The 16,948-nt window shown below is 43.3% G+C and overlaps 1 protein-coding gene across 2 annotated transcripts in view; it reads left to right on the top strand.

Annotated features, from left to right (window-relative positions):
* Window positions 1-7,928, top strand: part of LOC115097024 (lysosomal protective protein-like) — a 43,561-nt gene extending 35,633 nt beyond the window's left edge. For both annotated transcript variants that reach the window (XM_029612431.1, XM_029612432.1), the window contains exons 13-15: window positions 2,358-2,447; window positions 6,331-6,432; window positions 6,766-7,928. In XM_029612431.1, coding sequence (XP_029468291.1) covers window positions 2,358-2,447; window positions 6,331-6,432; window positions 6,766-6,849 — 276 coding nt within the window. In that variant the 3' untranslated portion in view covers window positions 6,850-7,928. The remainder of the gene's footprint in view (window positions 1-2,357; window positions 2,448-6,330; window positions 6,433-6,765) is intronic.
* Window positions 7,929-16,948: the final 9,020 nt, after the last annotated feature.

Below are 16,948 nucleotides of genomic sequence, written 5' to 3'. Positions count from 1 at the left end.
AGACCATTAAAATTGAGAGATTGTGTATTGCAGCAGTAGTAGCCATAGTAATAGTGAACCAAAAATAAAGCACAACCTGCATAAAAATGGCAATGAAAGAAAAACCAAAACAATTCAGCGGGTGTAAAACAACCCTGACATAATACAGAGAAGCCATAGCCATACAAACGGCAACATGTATAAAAACGAGCCTTGGGGCAGGGCCATTAGTGAAGCAAGATACAGCTGAACACAAGTTTTGAGGCATTTGCCCAAAATAAGCAAAAAAAAAAGTAAAAGTATCTATATCAGCCCAGCAAATCCAGAAAGTCCATCGTTAGCAAAACAATCACAGAACTTCCACCCAGAAAGATACTTCAAAGACCTCAGGCCAAGTCCAGGAACAAATCGTGTCCTGCTCTTCTCAAAGGAGGTAAGGAACGAAGCAAGATCTTCCAGCAGGTCAAAGAACTTGGTCTGGTTAGGACACGTTACCTTCATTCTTCCTGGTAGAAGAGGCCATACCAAGTACCCAAGGGTGCAGAGCCAAAAGGGCCTTACGTTTCACCACAGTGGATTTTGTCAAATCAGGTACAAAAAAAGTCCCCTGGTAAGTGATTGGAGAACAGGAATGTGCCGTGGAGAGCATCTCCAAAGCTTGTGGATACCTGAGCACTTTAAAACTGATAGGCCTGGGAAATCTTGAACATTTTTAGCTATTTGGATGGTATCCTGTGAGCCCACTATTTCAAAGGGCAGATCAAGAGCTTGAAGGCAAGCAGGAAGCCCACCATGTTGGACACTGAGGATCTTAATGTTTTTTGGTGATTCCGATTAGCAAGATCTTCTTCTATTTCCTGTTGTAAACACTCTACCTTTTGATTAAGCTGAGGGAGCAGTCTGGTTGCAAGCAACAATGATGCAATTTGGGACTCCACATCTTCGAGCCGCATTTGAAAGGCTGACATTTGCTAGGTCACTGATGCGACATCGGTGATCCGGATGGATCTGTGTTGACCTGGAGCATGTCTTTAAGCTGTTTGAGCTCCGTATGCACAAGTTCAGTCAACGCCATTGATTTAGCAGGCATTGTCTTCTCTGGTATCTGAGGATCTTGCTTCACATGTTTTGTGCCAGTAGCTGCTGTGAATGCAGCTTTGCTCGATTTAGTTCCCAACATGACCAGTTTTGAGCATCTTCATTTTTTGCCTGGTAAACAAATTTTAGAGCAGCTAAATCAAGCAGCCATCTTGGTTGCTGCTCAAGATCACAGGCCCCCCCCCCCCCCCCCCCCGACGTGCATTTTGGATGTACATCCATAACCCCTGATGCAATAAGGGAGTCAGCACATCCAAAAAATGCATGTATAGCTAATAACTCATCACGTCTAAATTCCATGTAGATGAGGCTATTAACCCTGTAATGCAAAAAATCCCCATGTGCCCAAGGTACACTTCTTAACCTGTCAAAATTTACCCCTGCCCAAAGCAGGCAGTCTGTCTTTCTGTACATCAAGGGCTCAACCTAAAAATAAACTGCTTTTCTGAAGATTCCTCCTCATGATACTATGGAAGAACCACAAAGCAGCACCATGCAAAAGTCTTTACATGTAAAAATTTCAGGGTGCACAATATACACTCAGGGCCGTGCATATTGTGCCAGTAAACTAGCTCCTGCAGGATAAAATGGACACTCATAAATTGAGTGTCCGTTTTTGGAACCTGCAAACACAAGATCCTTGTTTACTGCTTCACTTACTACAGACTGGTCATCTTATTCTCTGTCAGTGAGAACCAATCCCCTTTCAGAAGGCTCTCCTGACAGGATTGGTCCTTTCACTGACAAATGTCAGGGGAAAGGACCAATGAGGAACAGCTTTGCTGGGGGGGAGGAGCTCTAGCCAGGCTGTTGCGTGCACACACAACTTCTCCTGGGGGCCTGATGCAAGGGACACACAGATGATCTATTGTGTGTCCCTTTTAGCACAGCAGCTTATTTGCTTAAAGCAATACACACTCAGGAAAGGTGGATGTGTTCATGTTCAAAAAGTGTCCTTTTTTTATGCACATAATATTGCATTGGCCTGAAAGTGAGGGTTGAGGGAAGAAATGCAGCAGAGGGCACCACAGCATGATTTAGGTCCTTCATTGTCAATCATACTTTACGAAGAGGGGAAAGGTAAAAATTAAAAGCAAAGGTGAGAAGATTGGAGTGGGACAGAGGTGTAAGCTTGATAAGCCTCAAGTCCTGTCAGACTTCTGGGGTATTTCCCAGATTGTGGATGGCTTGGATAGGTGGTGGATTTTTAATGTACTTTAATCTGACCAGTTATGCCTGGCTGCTCTTTCTAAGAGGGATGTGTTTTGTTTTCTCCTTAGACATACCGGATCCTGGTGTACAATGGAGATGTAGACATGGCCTGTAACTTCCTTGGCGATCAATGGTTTGTGGATTCTCTGCAGCAAAAGGTAGATCTCCAGAAAATAAGTGTTTTGTACGTGGGTTCAAAGATCCCTCACATTTTGCCCAATCTTGTATACCTATGCGGGGGGGGGGTTCCTGTGTATGCCCTTGAAACCCCTAATCAGCTTAGAACTGATCAGGCATTCGTTTACTCTCCCCTTTTCCTGTGTTCCTATTTATATAGGAATTTAATAATCAGATATGATCATAGGTAAAAAGTGGTTATTTTCACTTAGCTATAACATATTCTAGCAATGATAAAATAGATTGCAATAGAGCATAACACACAATAAATGGTGGTAAAGAGATATTGAATAGAGCTAAGCTATGTACAAATCAGTAGCAGATTACTTCCCTGAGAAAATCAGCTATAGGAGGCTATCACTGCAGACTGGATCTGTAGGCAAGTGAAGTAACTGCACAGGAGCGGGAATCGGGGAAACCAGCTGGGAAGTGCTTCATGTGATCAGCAATGTCTTCAGTTTTGATGCCAGTCTGCACTTAATTTCCTGTCCTTTTGTCTCCAACCTTTATACAGGCTGGGCCTGTCACTCTGGTCTTTGCATTCTGTTCTTCTCACATTACAATTCCTTAGTGCTACTGTCCCTTGTCTTCCCCTCTTATTGGTTGACATGAAAGGACGTCTCCTTTTTCCAGTCTGGCATTTGCTCCCCATCACCATGTTTAACCCCTCCAGTACAATTATTCAGTTTACTTTTTTTTCCCCAACTATGTATATGGTCAGGAGTATGAAAATGTTTTCCCTCTTGCCCCCTTTTGTTTACACACACATTTTAGTGCTGTAATCTTAAAAGCAACACTCAAAATTACACAATGTGTATTCTAGTAAACCTCTATTTGTAATACAAAAAAATATATAGATGGTTAAACTGGTTTATTTTTTAAGCCATATCATATAGCCATCAAATTTTGTAGGACCCTTACTCGCAGAGTTAGTATTGCAATCAAATTCTTGTTTGGTATAGGGTCACTTTACTTTATTTCAATTTTGTCATTTTTTTGTAATTTTTTTTTTGTGTGTGTAAATAAAACAAGTCTCTCAAGCATGCCTACGAACTGCAAATGGTATGAATCATAGGAACAAAACTTCGTTATGAAGCAAAAATGCAAATAAAGTCCCAATCCAATATATTTCAAAGAATACTCATCTCGAGAATAGATAGGAGTCCCGAATTCCGACACAATCGTGTTTCTAATAGCAAGGTCCTGCTTCAGGGGAAATGACTACTTCCAAACTTCATATCTTCAACATCCACAAAAAAACTTTGTCCATTCCAACTGGCTATTTCTTCATATACTTCTTCTTACGCGGTCTACATTGAGACTCGCACGTTTAAAACATGGCGGCAAACCGGAACCTTTTATGCTACTCACCGGAAGATACAGAAACACCCACAGTCCTCAACCAGGTCGTATTTGAGCAGACAACATACCTAGCTATTAAGGCCCAGCTTCTCCTTAGGACATTTTTAAGTTAAAAGCACCAATTAAATCAAAATAACAAATCTTAAACTGCAAACAGCAATGCCCCTATCACAACAGAGAAAATTGCAGTCGTAGACAAAGTGTCGTATTCTCCCACATCTGTTCTACATCTTCTTCAAAAATAAGGAAGTCTTCTAATACGTCCAGCATGTTGATAAAACTCAGCCCTCTATTAGATATTGATCACATGTAGAGTCCTCTTTCATGTCCGATTTTTCTGTACAAACCGCAGAACACATTTAAATCTAGACATCTCACTTGTTTCATCCACAGGATGGAAATGTTGACCCCAAATATTCTAATAAAGATTCCTTCTGAAAAAATATATATCCCACAGGGGATACAGAAGTCCCACTTGCATCGTGATCAATGTGATGGATGTAATAACACCAAAAGCCCGTTTACATATCAAAAATACCTCTACATAACGATGGAAAATGCTGCCGCACAACCAACCTTCTGTCCCAGCACTCTCCTTTTTGTTGGTTAGACCTGATGTTAAAGAATTCTTTAGAACAGCAGACCCTGGATTCTTTACAGAGATTAAATCAATGTGTACAAATTGATTTTTCTTATTTAAACCTTGAGGGTGTACTGAATTCAAGGTGAAAATCCAGTAGTGTTCGCATTTATTCAACTGAGATTGTATATCACCACCTCTGGTTCCTTTTTGTACTTGTTCAAGAACTGACCAACATAAATCTGAGCATATGATTCGCCTGTGTACAATGCTATACCAGTGGGGCTGTTAATTTCAAAATCTTAATGCAACTTCTGTGCTCAGTCTTATATGGATTTTTCTCTTAGTGTGCCCAACATGCACCAAATTGCATGGACATTGTATAACATAAATGACACATTCCAAATCACATGTGGTAAATGTCCCCAAATTTATAAGATCTGAATGTGGAGACATCCATTGATTCCCCCGTTAGGGATTGAGCACACATCACAATTGCCGCAAGTATGATGTCCACCAGATTTTATTCCTTTACGTGTGGAGCCAAATGGAGATTTGACAGCAAGATCCCGAATGTTTTGTCCTCGTGAAAATACAAATCTGGGACCCGACAAAAACATGAAGTGCCAATGTGAACGTACAAGGTTAAGTACGTCATTAATGTGTGCTGAATGTTTCATTACACATGTCAAATTTTGGATATAAGGTCACTATTGGTATTGAAGCAACAAGTCTCTGTTGGCAAACAATGCCCTTTTGAAGGCTTTCTTTATTACAGATTTAGGGTACCCCTTTTGAGCAAATATTGTCTGCTCAAACAAATACGACCTGGTTGAGGACTGTGGGTGTTTCCGTATCTTCCGGTGAGTAGTATAAAAGGTTCTGGTTTGCCGCCATGTTTTAAACGTGCGAGTCTCAATGTAGACCGCGTATGAAGAAATAGCCAGTTGGAATTTTTTGCACTGATGGAACGGACAACGTTTTTTTTTTTTTTGTGGACGTTGAAGATATGAAGTTTGGAAGTAGTCATTTTCCCCTGAAGCAAGACCTTGCGGTTAGAAACACTATTGTGTCGGGATTCAGGACTTCTATCTATTTATTCTCAAGATGAGTATGCTCTTTGAAATTGGGACTTGATATTTGCATTTTTGCTTCATAATGAAATTTTGTTCCTATGATTCATACCACTTGCAGTTCGTCAGCACGCTTGACACATCTTTTTTTGTGTAAATAAAAAAAAAAAATTACAAAAAATGACAAAATTGAAAAAGTGACCTTATACCAAACGAGAGTTTGATTGCAATACTAACTCTGTGAGTAAGGGTCCTACAAAATTTGATGCCTTAAACAAGCCAGTTTAACCATTTATATTTTTTTGTATCTTAAAAGCAATGCCTGTATTGCATAGCATGCCATTCCCTGTTTCAAAGCAGCAGAGTATTGGCTGTAATTACTGTAAACAAACTCAAAGCAGCTTAAGACACATTGCTTAAATTAAGCATTTTAAAGGCAACCCTGTGATCTTGAGAGGCTCTGCTGACCTCATGGCTTTGTAAACACTTTTCCAGACTTTGCATTAACCCTTTTTTCTGTCTGTGATCAAGCATTTTTTAAACACAGCTGTCCCTGTATCTAGCATTAAAATTTCCAGTGTATTTTATTTCTGTATGAACAGTGTACTACACAATGGGGGGGAGGGGGGCAGTAAATGGCCAGCAGGTCTCAAAACATTGGAAATGTACTAATTTTGGTCTTCTCCCCCTTATCTTCATATTTTTGTGGAAAGACTTGAAGGTACTATCCATAAGTGGTGGTGAGCTGCAGTGAAATACTTGTGGGCTTGGCTTTGTTAATCCACTCTTTTTTTTTTTTTGACTGCTGAAGAAATGCATGTTAATGGAGGCTTGTGTTATCGTTTTTAGTTGCAGGTTAACCGCAGAGCCTGGCTCTACAATGATGGAAACAGTGAACAGGTTGGAGGCTTTGTGAAGGAATTCTCCAACATTGCTTTCCTGACTGTCAAGGTAAGCTTTGGGAAGAGAAACAAATATAGACAGGAAGTGCTCCTCTGTCCATCAGGAGACATTAGAAGAAGGCAGATTTGGGTTTTTACAGAGGCAGGAGGATTAAAAACCTGGAAAAGTTGCTACTAACACAATCTTAACTACTAAGAATTAATTGAGGAGGATCTATCAAGGGACTTGGTTGCTTTCCTCTTTGTACCCCAGCGTACAGCCTGCAGTGCCATGAGTACTTTTCACCCAGTAGCATCACTCCCTGCTCATTAGGATGGCATTTTTCTCTTAATTGCTCTGAATAGATGGCTGTCTAAACCTGTGCTAATTCTTCTTTCACAGGGAGCTGGCCACATGGTACCATCTGACAATCCCAGAGCTGCCTTGACCATGTTCAGCCGTTTCCTCAAGAAGCAGCCATTCTAGGGGGTGCTGGAGCCGAGGCGTGCTCTGGAGACAGCATGCCAGCCCTACTTACAGGTCCACCTCCTAGATGCTCGAGATTCACTACTGATTGACTTCATTACCCCTTCAGCCTGTTAGATCTTAATACTCCCACCACTTGAACGGACAAGAATACCTCATGTCAGAAGTGGGTAGAACAAAACCATGCTTCACGACACTTTGTAAAGCAAAACAATATATGGGAACTTTTTTTAACCTTGTGTAGAGCTTTTGGTTTTCGATCTGACCTGGTACTTCCCAGTGAACTTTTTTTTTTTTTTTTTTTTTAATCCTCCAACCCCAGTGTGGATTGGTTCCAGTTTCTATACCACTCTAATTCTGCAGGGCCCATAGTGATGTGCCTGTTGCCCAACTGGAATTCAATACCAGTTTTGAAACTGGGGCAGCGATGGTGGGGGGCAATGGCACGGAGTCTGAAGGCTGGGAACCTTTTTGCCTATTGTCAGACCTGCTACATGGTGAAGGTAATCTTAGTTCAGGGCAGCAACTAAATAGGACAAGTGGGAGCCTGACTGGAAGTCAGAAGCAGACACTTTATGAAATGGATTGAGTTAATGTGGGGGACAGGAGTCCTGGTTGCTGGGTAGAATCTTCCATAACTCTGCAGTCGGCCCTTGTTTAAGATGTCTGAAGAGAACTGCATTTTTTTGCCTTGTATAGCTAAATCCTTTGGAGTTTCAAGCTTGTAAGGGATTTTCATAAGGGCTGTGCTGCATGCTGGCTTGTAGGTGCAGCTGCTTTGGGGGGGCTCCTTGCTCCATATTAATGGGAGGTGACCTCCATGATCTTACATGGCTTCAGAGCCTGCATGTTCAGAGAGATCACACAGTGCTTTCCCCCATAAATCAAGTTCAAGAAATGAGTGCTTGCTGCCATTCTCAAGTTCATGAAGGAAAAGCTGATAAATGCAGGCTAGAGATATGAAGCAGGCTTCAGCTTCTGTTTTTTATTCTTTTGAGCAGGGACAAATTTAACTTTTGCCTTGAATTGTAAATTTTTTTATTTTAAATTGATATCTATTAAATTGAGGTGAAAAATTAGTTTGGCGTTTTTTTATGTTGTGGTGGTATTTCTGATTTGTTCTGGCTCAGTTACTGATGCTCCTAGGCCTTAACACTAAAGTGGCTACAAGCCAGCTACCAAGCTGAATGCAGGAGTCTAACCTAGCTCTTAACATTGTAATCAAGAATTGTTTGGGGCAGTAGAAGTAGCCAGGAGACTCAGGCCCACTGCAGCTAGTTCATCATACTGACCACTTTTTTTTTGTTTAAAATTTTTTTTTTTTAATGAGGATCTTAGTATGAGTGGCTCACAAACTATTCAAGCTTTTCTAATCTCCCCCTCCCATGATGCTGCTGGCAGCAGAAGTGTGAGCTGTAAGGGTATTTGTCATCTCAAGATTGGCTGGCAGTGTCCATCCTTTTCAACCAAAGGAAGAGAAGTGATGCTTTTGGGGGTTGGGAGGGTCAGAACAGGACAGAGCAGCTTTTAAAAATGGATTCCCATTATATGCTGAAGTACCAACTTCTCTTTTGGAAGGGGAGAAGGATACCAAATAACCACTTCTAATTTCACACATCCCATGCAGAGCCACCTTGGAGATTAAACCACACTGTTCTGGAAGATTTCTCAAAAAATTAAAAATATAGAAACAGCTGCTAGAGCCATCCACTCCTTCCAAATTCATATGAGTGTACATTTCATCCCACCCCATGTCATAAATGTATCATTATTGAGGCTAGTTGGATAGTACTGGCAATGTTGCAGCCACATGTGCTTGTAACCACTTCCCTTGTTAAGCAGATTCTAATTCTTTAAGTGGATAAAGGTTCTACTAGTGTCTGCTCTAGGGGCCAGACTGGATAAGTGAGCATCTTAAAGCAAGAGTCTGGTTTTTCTCATGGTAATTCCTGCTGTAGAATAGACTCTTGCAGTATATCCATTTTTGTAAAGGGGCTTTGGGTAAGTGCTGTAGTCCAATGAAAAGATTTTAAACCAAAATAAATTGAACATTGACTCCCTGTATGTACCAGGATTAGTCCAGACTGCTGGGTTATGCCTCCCTTCCAGCAGATGGAGTCAGAGAAACTGAAAAGGCACCTCCCATATACCCTGGTGTGCCACCTGCGATCTCTCAGTATTTCTCTGACTCCAGCAGATTGAGGGAGCATAACCTGTGGTCCTGATCATCTCCAAATTGGGAAGGGTTCCTCTGTCCTTTTTTTTTTGTCAGGTTTGATTTATTTATGGGGAATCCTCTGACTAGATCAATTCTTTAAAAAAAAAAAAAAAAAAAAAGCCTTGGCAGGGCATTGCCCTATAGCCTATTCCCGGAAGACTCTTGGTCCACTGCCCAGTGAGTAGAAGGGGGAGGATTCGCCGGTGGGCTGGTCACTCTACCCCTCTCCTCCAGAGACTCTGCATTCCTCGGAGGCTATCATTGCAGAGAGGTTGAATTCCTCTGCAGGCTCCATACTTCTGTATGTTACTGGTAGGGAGAGTGCTGCTCTGTGTGATTAGTAAAGTTTACTTGCATCTTGTGCATGGTTTTGTTGCTGTGACCCATAATAGTTGGTATGTATGGTACATGCCAGCTCTTAATGTGCTGTGCCCATAATGTCACATGTATGTGTGCTCTAAGGTAGCACACATCCGTACACCCACCACCTTAGGTCCACAGCCTTTGAAGGTGCTCAATCTGTGTGGATATGATTTCAAGTGCTAGCTATGCACACAATTACCCTAATTTTATTTATTTAGAGTTTTTATATACCGTCATTAAGTTAATCACCATCATAATGGTTTACAGAAAGGCACTTATATAAAAATGGGTCATACATTACATAGGTGGTGCCATTAGTATTCAGTAACAAAAAGGCAATTATTTGTGGTATTAAGTGTTTCATGGCAATGTGTCCTTAAGGCTGCCTGCAGTTAAAAAGGTTGAACTAATTCAGTAAGGAGCATTAAATTAGGCATTCGGTGCTTTATGCCGCATATCCTTGTTTAATTGCCTGCATCAGTTTTCTTTCTCGAAGGCTTGTATGAAAAGCCAGGTTTTGAGTTGTGTTTTGAAAAGTTTATGATTGCTCTGGAGTCTAAGGTCAAGGGCCATGGAGTTCCATAATATGGGACCGGCTAGAGACAGAGCTCGCTCCCTCACTTGGGTCAGTCTTGCGGTTTTCACAGAAGGGATGGGAAGGAGTGCTCTGTTTGCTGACCTTAGATTTCTGTGTGGGACATGTACTCTAAGTGCCGTGTTCAGCCATTCTGCTTTATCGTCGTGGATGAGTTTGTGTATTAGGCCCAGTGCTTTTGAACTGTATTCTTTGTTCTATGGGAAGCCAATGTAGGGTGGCGAGCGTATCTGTTATGTGATCTCTCTTGTTTTTTCCAGTGAGAATTCTGGCTGCAGCATTTTGTAAAATCTGTAGGGGTCTTACTATAGTGTTGGGTAGGCCTAGTAGCAAGGCATTACAATAGTCTGTGCTGGCGAAAATCAGAGATTGCAGTACAGTACAGAAGTTTGTAGGGATAGTAATGGTTTCAGTTTTCTTAGTATCATGAGTTTAGCATATCATTAAAGGTTAAGGAAGGATATGTGGTGTTTGAGGTTTAGTTCATTGTCAATTATTACTCCGAGATTGCGAACTTTCTTTGCTAAGTCAATTTGTTGGTTGTTCTTGAGAAATATTGGTTTGTGTAATATTCATGCTTTTCCTTTCTAAGTGTATAAATTTGGTCTTATCAATGTTAATTATTAGTTCCATTTGGTTTAGCAGTTTTATTATGTCCAGATACATCATGGCTAGGCCTATTGTTTTTTCAATAGTTTCATCAATTGGTAGAATTAACTGGATGTCGTCAGCGTAGATGTAATGTATGATTCCAAGTCCAGTGAGGAGATGGCATAGGGGCAGAAGATATGTTAAACAGTGTGGCGGATAGTGCTGACCCATGTGGGACTCCTGTTTTCAAGGTAATCTTGTCAGTGTGTTTTTAATTTGAACTTGATAAGTTCTGTTATCTAGATGTGATCTGAACCATTTGATTGTTTTGTCTTGTAGCCCTATTTCTTCAAGCCTTTTAATTAGTAATTCACTGTCAAAGGCTGCCGATTTAAATCTAGTAATATCAGAATATATTGTTTTCCATTATCGAACCCTCTTAGTATATTATCTGTTAGAGCAAGTAGGAGTGTTTCAGTACTATAGTGCTTACGGAAACCGTGCTGGGACAGGTAAAGGATATTGTTATTGTCTAAGTGCTCAGCTAGCTGTGTTTGTACTGTTTTTTCGATTAATTTGGCCATTAGAGGTAAGTTTGACACTGGTCTGTAGTTTGCTAGTATTTGGGGGTCCATGTTTTTCTTTTTGATTATTGGTTTGATTGCTCCTTTCAGTGTGTCTGGTACGTATCCTTCTCCTAGGGAGTAGTTTATAATTTTTGTAAAGTTTGGAGTGGTGATTTCAGTAAGCTTTTTGATTTCCATTACGGGTAGTAAAGCAACATGAATGCCATTCCCTTTGTGCTGCCTGCCATATGAGGGCTAGACCATGTGACCTTGATTATTTCCTATGTTAGCACTGAGGAGGTGCAGGGAGAGTTGGCCTCCTAGGACTTTACTAAGCCTGGCTTCTCCTATTCAGAGGGTGGGTCAGCCCTGAACTTAACTGATAGTACCCTACATCTGAGTAATCCTGGGTGTGGGTCTGCCATAGGAAAGGGAAATTCAGTGGCACCTACCCCAGTACTGCTGGGGCTAGGCATGGACCCAGTGGGCTTCTCTTGGGTGGACATTTTTTTTTTTCAAGGCCTTCATCTAGGTGCAGTCGACTTCACTTGCCCCTGTAAGGATGGCACCCCAGCAACTAAGACCTCCCTCTCTCAGCCCAAGTCATAGGCCTCAAGCCATACCTAGTCTCACCAAGCATATCCCTGGCAGGGTCCCAGACACCCTACATGAAGGGGGAGTCCAGATTCCATGGACGATGGATAAATTCCTCCATGTTTGGAACCATCTCAGACCATGTACAGTTTTTCCATAGAGATGAATGGCTGGTCCTTATGTCCTAGACCCTGAAGACACTGGGTGTTCCTGGTGCTGATCCTATGATTGAACCAAAGAAGAATCCCATCGTGGTGTCTCTAAGGAAAGCCTCTTGCTATTTTCCAGTGCTGGAAGTCATCCAGCAGTTGTTTGACCTGGAATGGGATGCCCTGCAGCAAGTTTTAAAAGTGGTCAAGCATTGGAAGCTTCTATACCCACTGGTGAACTGTAGGCCTTCTCTTGCCACCGGATCCAAAGTTGCACATCTTGGCCTGTGCTGTTTTGAAGCAAATAACTTCCCAGTGGAGGGAGGTGTGGCCTTAAAAGGACGCACATGATAGGCAGCTATAGGCCATCTTTAAACAAGCCTTTGAAGTGACAGCAATGACTTTACAGCTTACTTTTTTGTTGTGCCCTAGTGCCTCATCCGTGCCTGCTTCTTTCTAGAGGTGGATGACTGGTGCATTGCAGAGAGGCTATGGAGGCTGCCACTGTCTTTTTGGCTGATGTGAGCTCCCACCTTAGTCCATACCTCACAAGAATGGCCTCAGTGGTAGTGGCCAGAAGATGGTTTATGGCTGCAAAATTGGTCAGTGGACATGACTGCAAGGTAAACCTCACAAAGATGCCCTTTAAGGGATCACTCCTATGTGGAAGTGAATTATAAAAACTGGGCAGTAAGTGGGGTGAATCTCTAGTGCCCCAGCTACTCGAAGATGAGAGAGCAGTTACAGCACCCCTTGCCTTTTGAGGGATCGGTCCAGGGGCTGCCAATGCTTTCAGACCTCGGGAAGGTCTCAGTCCTTTCAGAGTCAGCAACCTAAGAGGGGCTGGTTTGGGTTCAGCCTCAGCCTGAACTCTCTAATGAAGTTTGGCTGACCCAGCCATGGAATGAGGAGCTAAGGGGTCAACTATCCCTCTTCTTCCAGCAGTGGGTCGAGATCACAACTGACAAATGGGTACTGGATAATCATACATGAAGGATACGGGCTGGAGTTGTACAGCACTTCTCAGGCCATGTTCATGATGTCTCTGTGCCATTCCCAGCACAAGAAGCAGGCAGTGGAATCTGTCTTGATAAGGCTCCTCAAATTGAGGGCTATAATTCCACTACCTGTGCTCCAGGAAAATACAGCATGTTCTATTTCATCATACACAAGCAGGTTTGGGTGAAAGGAACCCTCCTTCATCTCAAGAGTGTCAACTGCCACCTCCAAGTAATTCATGTCCACATAGAAAGTCTGTGCTCTCTTGTAATGGCTGTACAACTGTGAGAGTTCTTAACATCCCTGGACCTTTCTGTGCCTTACGTTCATATTCCAATCCAGCATGGTCAAAACTGTTTCTGGTGCTGCCCTTTGGTCTGGCCATTGCCTCAGAACACTTTCCAAGATTATGGTGATTGTGGGGGGTGGCAGTGAGGAAAGGAGGAGTCCTGATGCACCCATACTTGAATGACTGCTTGATCCAGGCAAAGTAATTAGTGTCTCCAGGTGCCTAGCAGAGTGATGTCCTTGCTTCAGGAGCTTGGTTGGGTCATAAACATGGACAAAAGCAGTCTCAAGCCCTTCCTGTTCTTAGACTATGTGAGAGTCTAGTTCAACACAAAGCAGGGCATGGTCTTCCTCTTGCCCTCACGCATAAGGAAGTGGATGTTCCAAGTGGGTGGGTTGACTGATTGTAATAAGCCCCAAGGGGGTAGAACTATAGTTAGGTCTTTGGTTTGATGGTGTCAACTCTGGCACTAGTAGCGTAGGTGAGGGCACACATGCAACCACTTCAACACTCCCTGCTGTCACATTGGAACCTGTTGTCTCAAGACTATTCAATTTGCCTCCACCTACCAATGGAAGTATGTTCTCAGCTCCAGTGGTAGCTACAGGAAGCTCACCGGGGTAAGGATGTAAGCCTAGGCTCACCCAGCTGACTGGTTCTCACGATAGAGGTGAGCCTCTACGGTTTGGGGATCTCACTGTCAGAAACTGAAGGCCCAGGGCTGTTGGACCAAGGAAGAGGTGCACTGGAACATAAACTGCCTGGAAGCCCCAGCAGCCAGATTAGTATGGCTGCAGTTCAGCCACATACTCCAGGGTCAGGTGGTCTGTGTGATATTGGACAATGCAACAACGGTAGCCTACATTGATGGCCAGGGTGGGAAAGCAAGAGCCAGCAAGTGTGTCTGGAGATAGATCTCCTTATGGAATGGGTGGAATTGAATCTATAGATCTTGGCCTCCCACATTGCAGGGAAGACAATGTCAGAGCAGACTTTCTAAGCAGGGACTGTCTGGATCTAGGAGCATGGGTGTTGTCAGCCAGAGCCTGTCACCTGTTTGTAGATCACTGGGGCCTCCTGGCCATTGCCCTGCTGACTACATTTCACAATGAAGGTTTCCTGATTCTTCAGTTGCAGGAGAGACCATCGGTCCCTGGGGATTGATGCACTTGGTCAGACCTGGCCAGAAAATGACTTGCAAAAGCCTTGCCTCCGTGCTCCCAGGTAGGCAGGGTCATTCACAGGATTGTGCACCACAGCGGTTTAGTCCTAGTAGCTTCATATTGGCCCAGGTGCCTGTGGTATGCAGACAGGTGGAGACACCTCCCCCTCCTGTACCTCCCACTGCACAGGGACCTGCTTCAGCAAGGTGTGGTCCTTCATGAGGATCTGACTCAATTTGTCTTACTGTTTTGGCCCTTAAGAGGTCTCTCCTCATGAAGTGTGGATTTTGGGTGTCCGTAACTACCCCCTTGCTCCGTGTGTGGAAATTCATCATTCTTAGCAGAAGTGTGGGTTTGGAGAGTATATGAGGCCTGGTGAGAAGAATGTGGTGTAGCCTGTGGATAGTCAGAATTCCTTTTGGTCTGGAATTTTTACAGGATTGTTTGAATAAAGGCTTGGCCCTTAACTGTTTGAAGGTCTAGGTGTTAGCTCTCTCCTGTTTCAGGGGTGAGGTGAACAGAGCCCACCTGTTGGTGCATACAGACATGGTCCACTTTCTAAAAGGGGTAAAGCATCTCCAGCCACCCCTATGGTGGCTGATTTCACTGTGGAATCGTAATCTAATACTGGACTTCTTAGCAGGGCCCTCCTTTTGGCTGCTGCACAGTCTATCCTTGCGCCTGTTAACACTGAAAATGGTGTTCCTTGTGCCACTACGCTTAGCTTGTCACATTGTGAATTACAGGCACGGTCACGTTGGGAACCTTTCCTCCGGATGACTCCAGGAGCATTACAACTTCGCACCATTCCATCCTTCTTGCCCAAGCTAGTATGAGTTTCAGTTTAATTAGTCTATTTCCTTACCCTCCCTAGATAAGCACCAGGACACTGAAGACTACCGCTTCCTCTGCCATTTAAACGGCAGTAGACTTTTAGTGTGGTATCTGGAACTCTCAGAACTGGTGTGCCAGACGGACAGCTTGTTTGTTCTGCAAGGTGAACCAGCTTTGTGGGCTACCATAGCTTGCTGCATCAAGAAGGTGGTCAAGGGAGCTTATGGAGAGGCAGGAAGCCAGTATCCTGGGCAGAAGCTAAGCTACTGTGTCCCATCAACATCTGCTAAGCAGTGATGTGTCTTCCTTGCACACCTTCTCCAGGTTCTATTGCCTGGATGTTTGAGCCCCAGAGGATGTATCCTTTGGAAGGGTGGTGCTAACCAGACCACTGGTAGCTTTTGTACATCCCATTGACCCTGAGTCCATCTGGCTACAGCTAGGAAATGGAGAAATTACTTAGCTGATTAATTTTGGTTTTCCTTAGTGTAGACAGATGGACTTGGCATCCTGCCAATGGCTGCCCAAGAATGGTGCTAAGGAATTACCCATGAGGTGAATATCAATTCAAAGAGGTTATGGGTAAGCTGCCATCCAAGCCCTAGATCAGGGCATCTGTAATCTTGCTGGGCTTCAGTGCTTATGTGTGGTTGAGTATAGTTCCGGTTATATTTTTAATCAAGTTTTTCAATAGTATGTCCACAATGGCTTTTGAAGAGAATACTGAAGGGCTGAGGTCACGGCAGGGGTATAGCTAAGGTGAAGATAGCAGATGGAGTCAGGTTTTCAAAGCTGGCAGGGATGTCTACACTATTAGCTCGTTACCTCATCATTCTGCTATTAGCTACAGAGCGGAAGTCCCCAATACGATCGAGCAGGAGCCTCTGTCTTATGGGGAAAAACCCAGGCAGTACATCCACTCCACAGGTGAGACTTCTGTGGGTCTCTGGGATTCCCCAATGCTTTTATAGTACTGCACAAACAAGTGTGTGTACGAAGAGAGGGCAGATGTTAATCTAGGCAGGGGCCAGATGTCCAGTGGCATGGGTCACTCCCCCCCCCCCCCCCAACATCCCCCCTGCAGCAACATAAACAACATGTGCTATTCAGCATATACAAGGTGACTTTCCATTACTTTAAGATCGTGAAACATCAGAACACATTAAGCCTGCGTGACATTACTTTGAGACCTTGAAACATCATAGCACATTAACACTTTATCTTACAGTAATAGAGTTGTGAGGTCTGGCCTGGAAGAAAACTGAATTTTTAATCTCTTATTTCACCTTCAGCACTTATTGAGTCTTAATGTCTTGTCAGTTGAGCAATAGAAGGGCCAAGGGGGCACCATTGTTGGGCTGTGCTTAGGGCATCGGCTGGCCTTAAACCAGTCCTGCCCTGAGTCACTGGGTCAGTTCCATCTTAAGTGACAGAAAAGTGTGAGAAATGAGAGAAAACAAGAAGTGGAGGGCAAAAGGGAACATGTGTATAGAGCGAGCCCACCCCCACCCAGTGACTTCACTAGATTATCGCCCCACCGGTGGGCCCTATCAAGCACTGACACCTGCACTGGTCAGATTAATAGAATCCATGAACAAGCTGTCGCCTACGGCTGGATCTAATATTACAGCCTGAGAAATTGCAGGGAAGTCTGTGAAGAGGGCGTCAAATGTGTGTGGGGAGGGATTACCACTGTGGTTGTGATTGCCTTAATGGTATTTTCTTTTTATAAACTAGT

Source organism: Rhinatrema bivittatum, chromosome 8, assembly GCF_901001135.1.
Source record: "Rhinatrema bivittatum chromosome 8, aRhiBiv1.1, whole genome shotgun sequence".
NCBI lineage: Eukaryota > Metazoa > Chordata > Amphibia > Gymnophiona > Rhinatrematidae > Rhinatrema > Rhinatrema bivittatum.
This window is presented reverse-complemented; position numbering and strand designations above follow the sequence as displayed.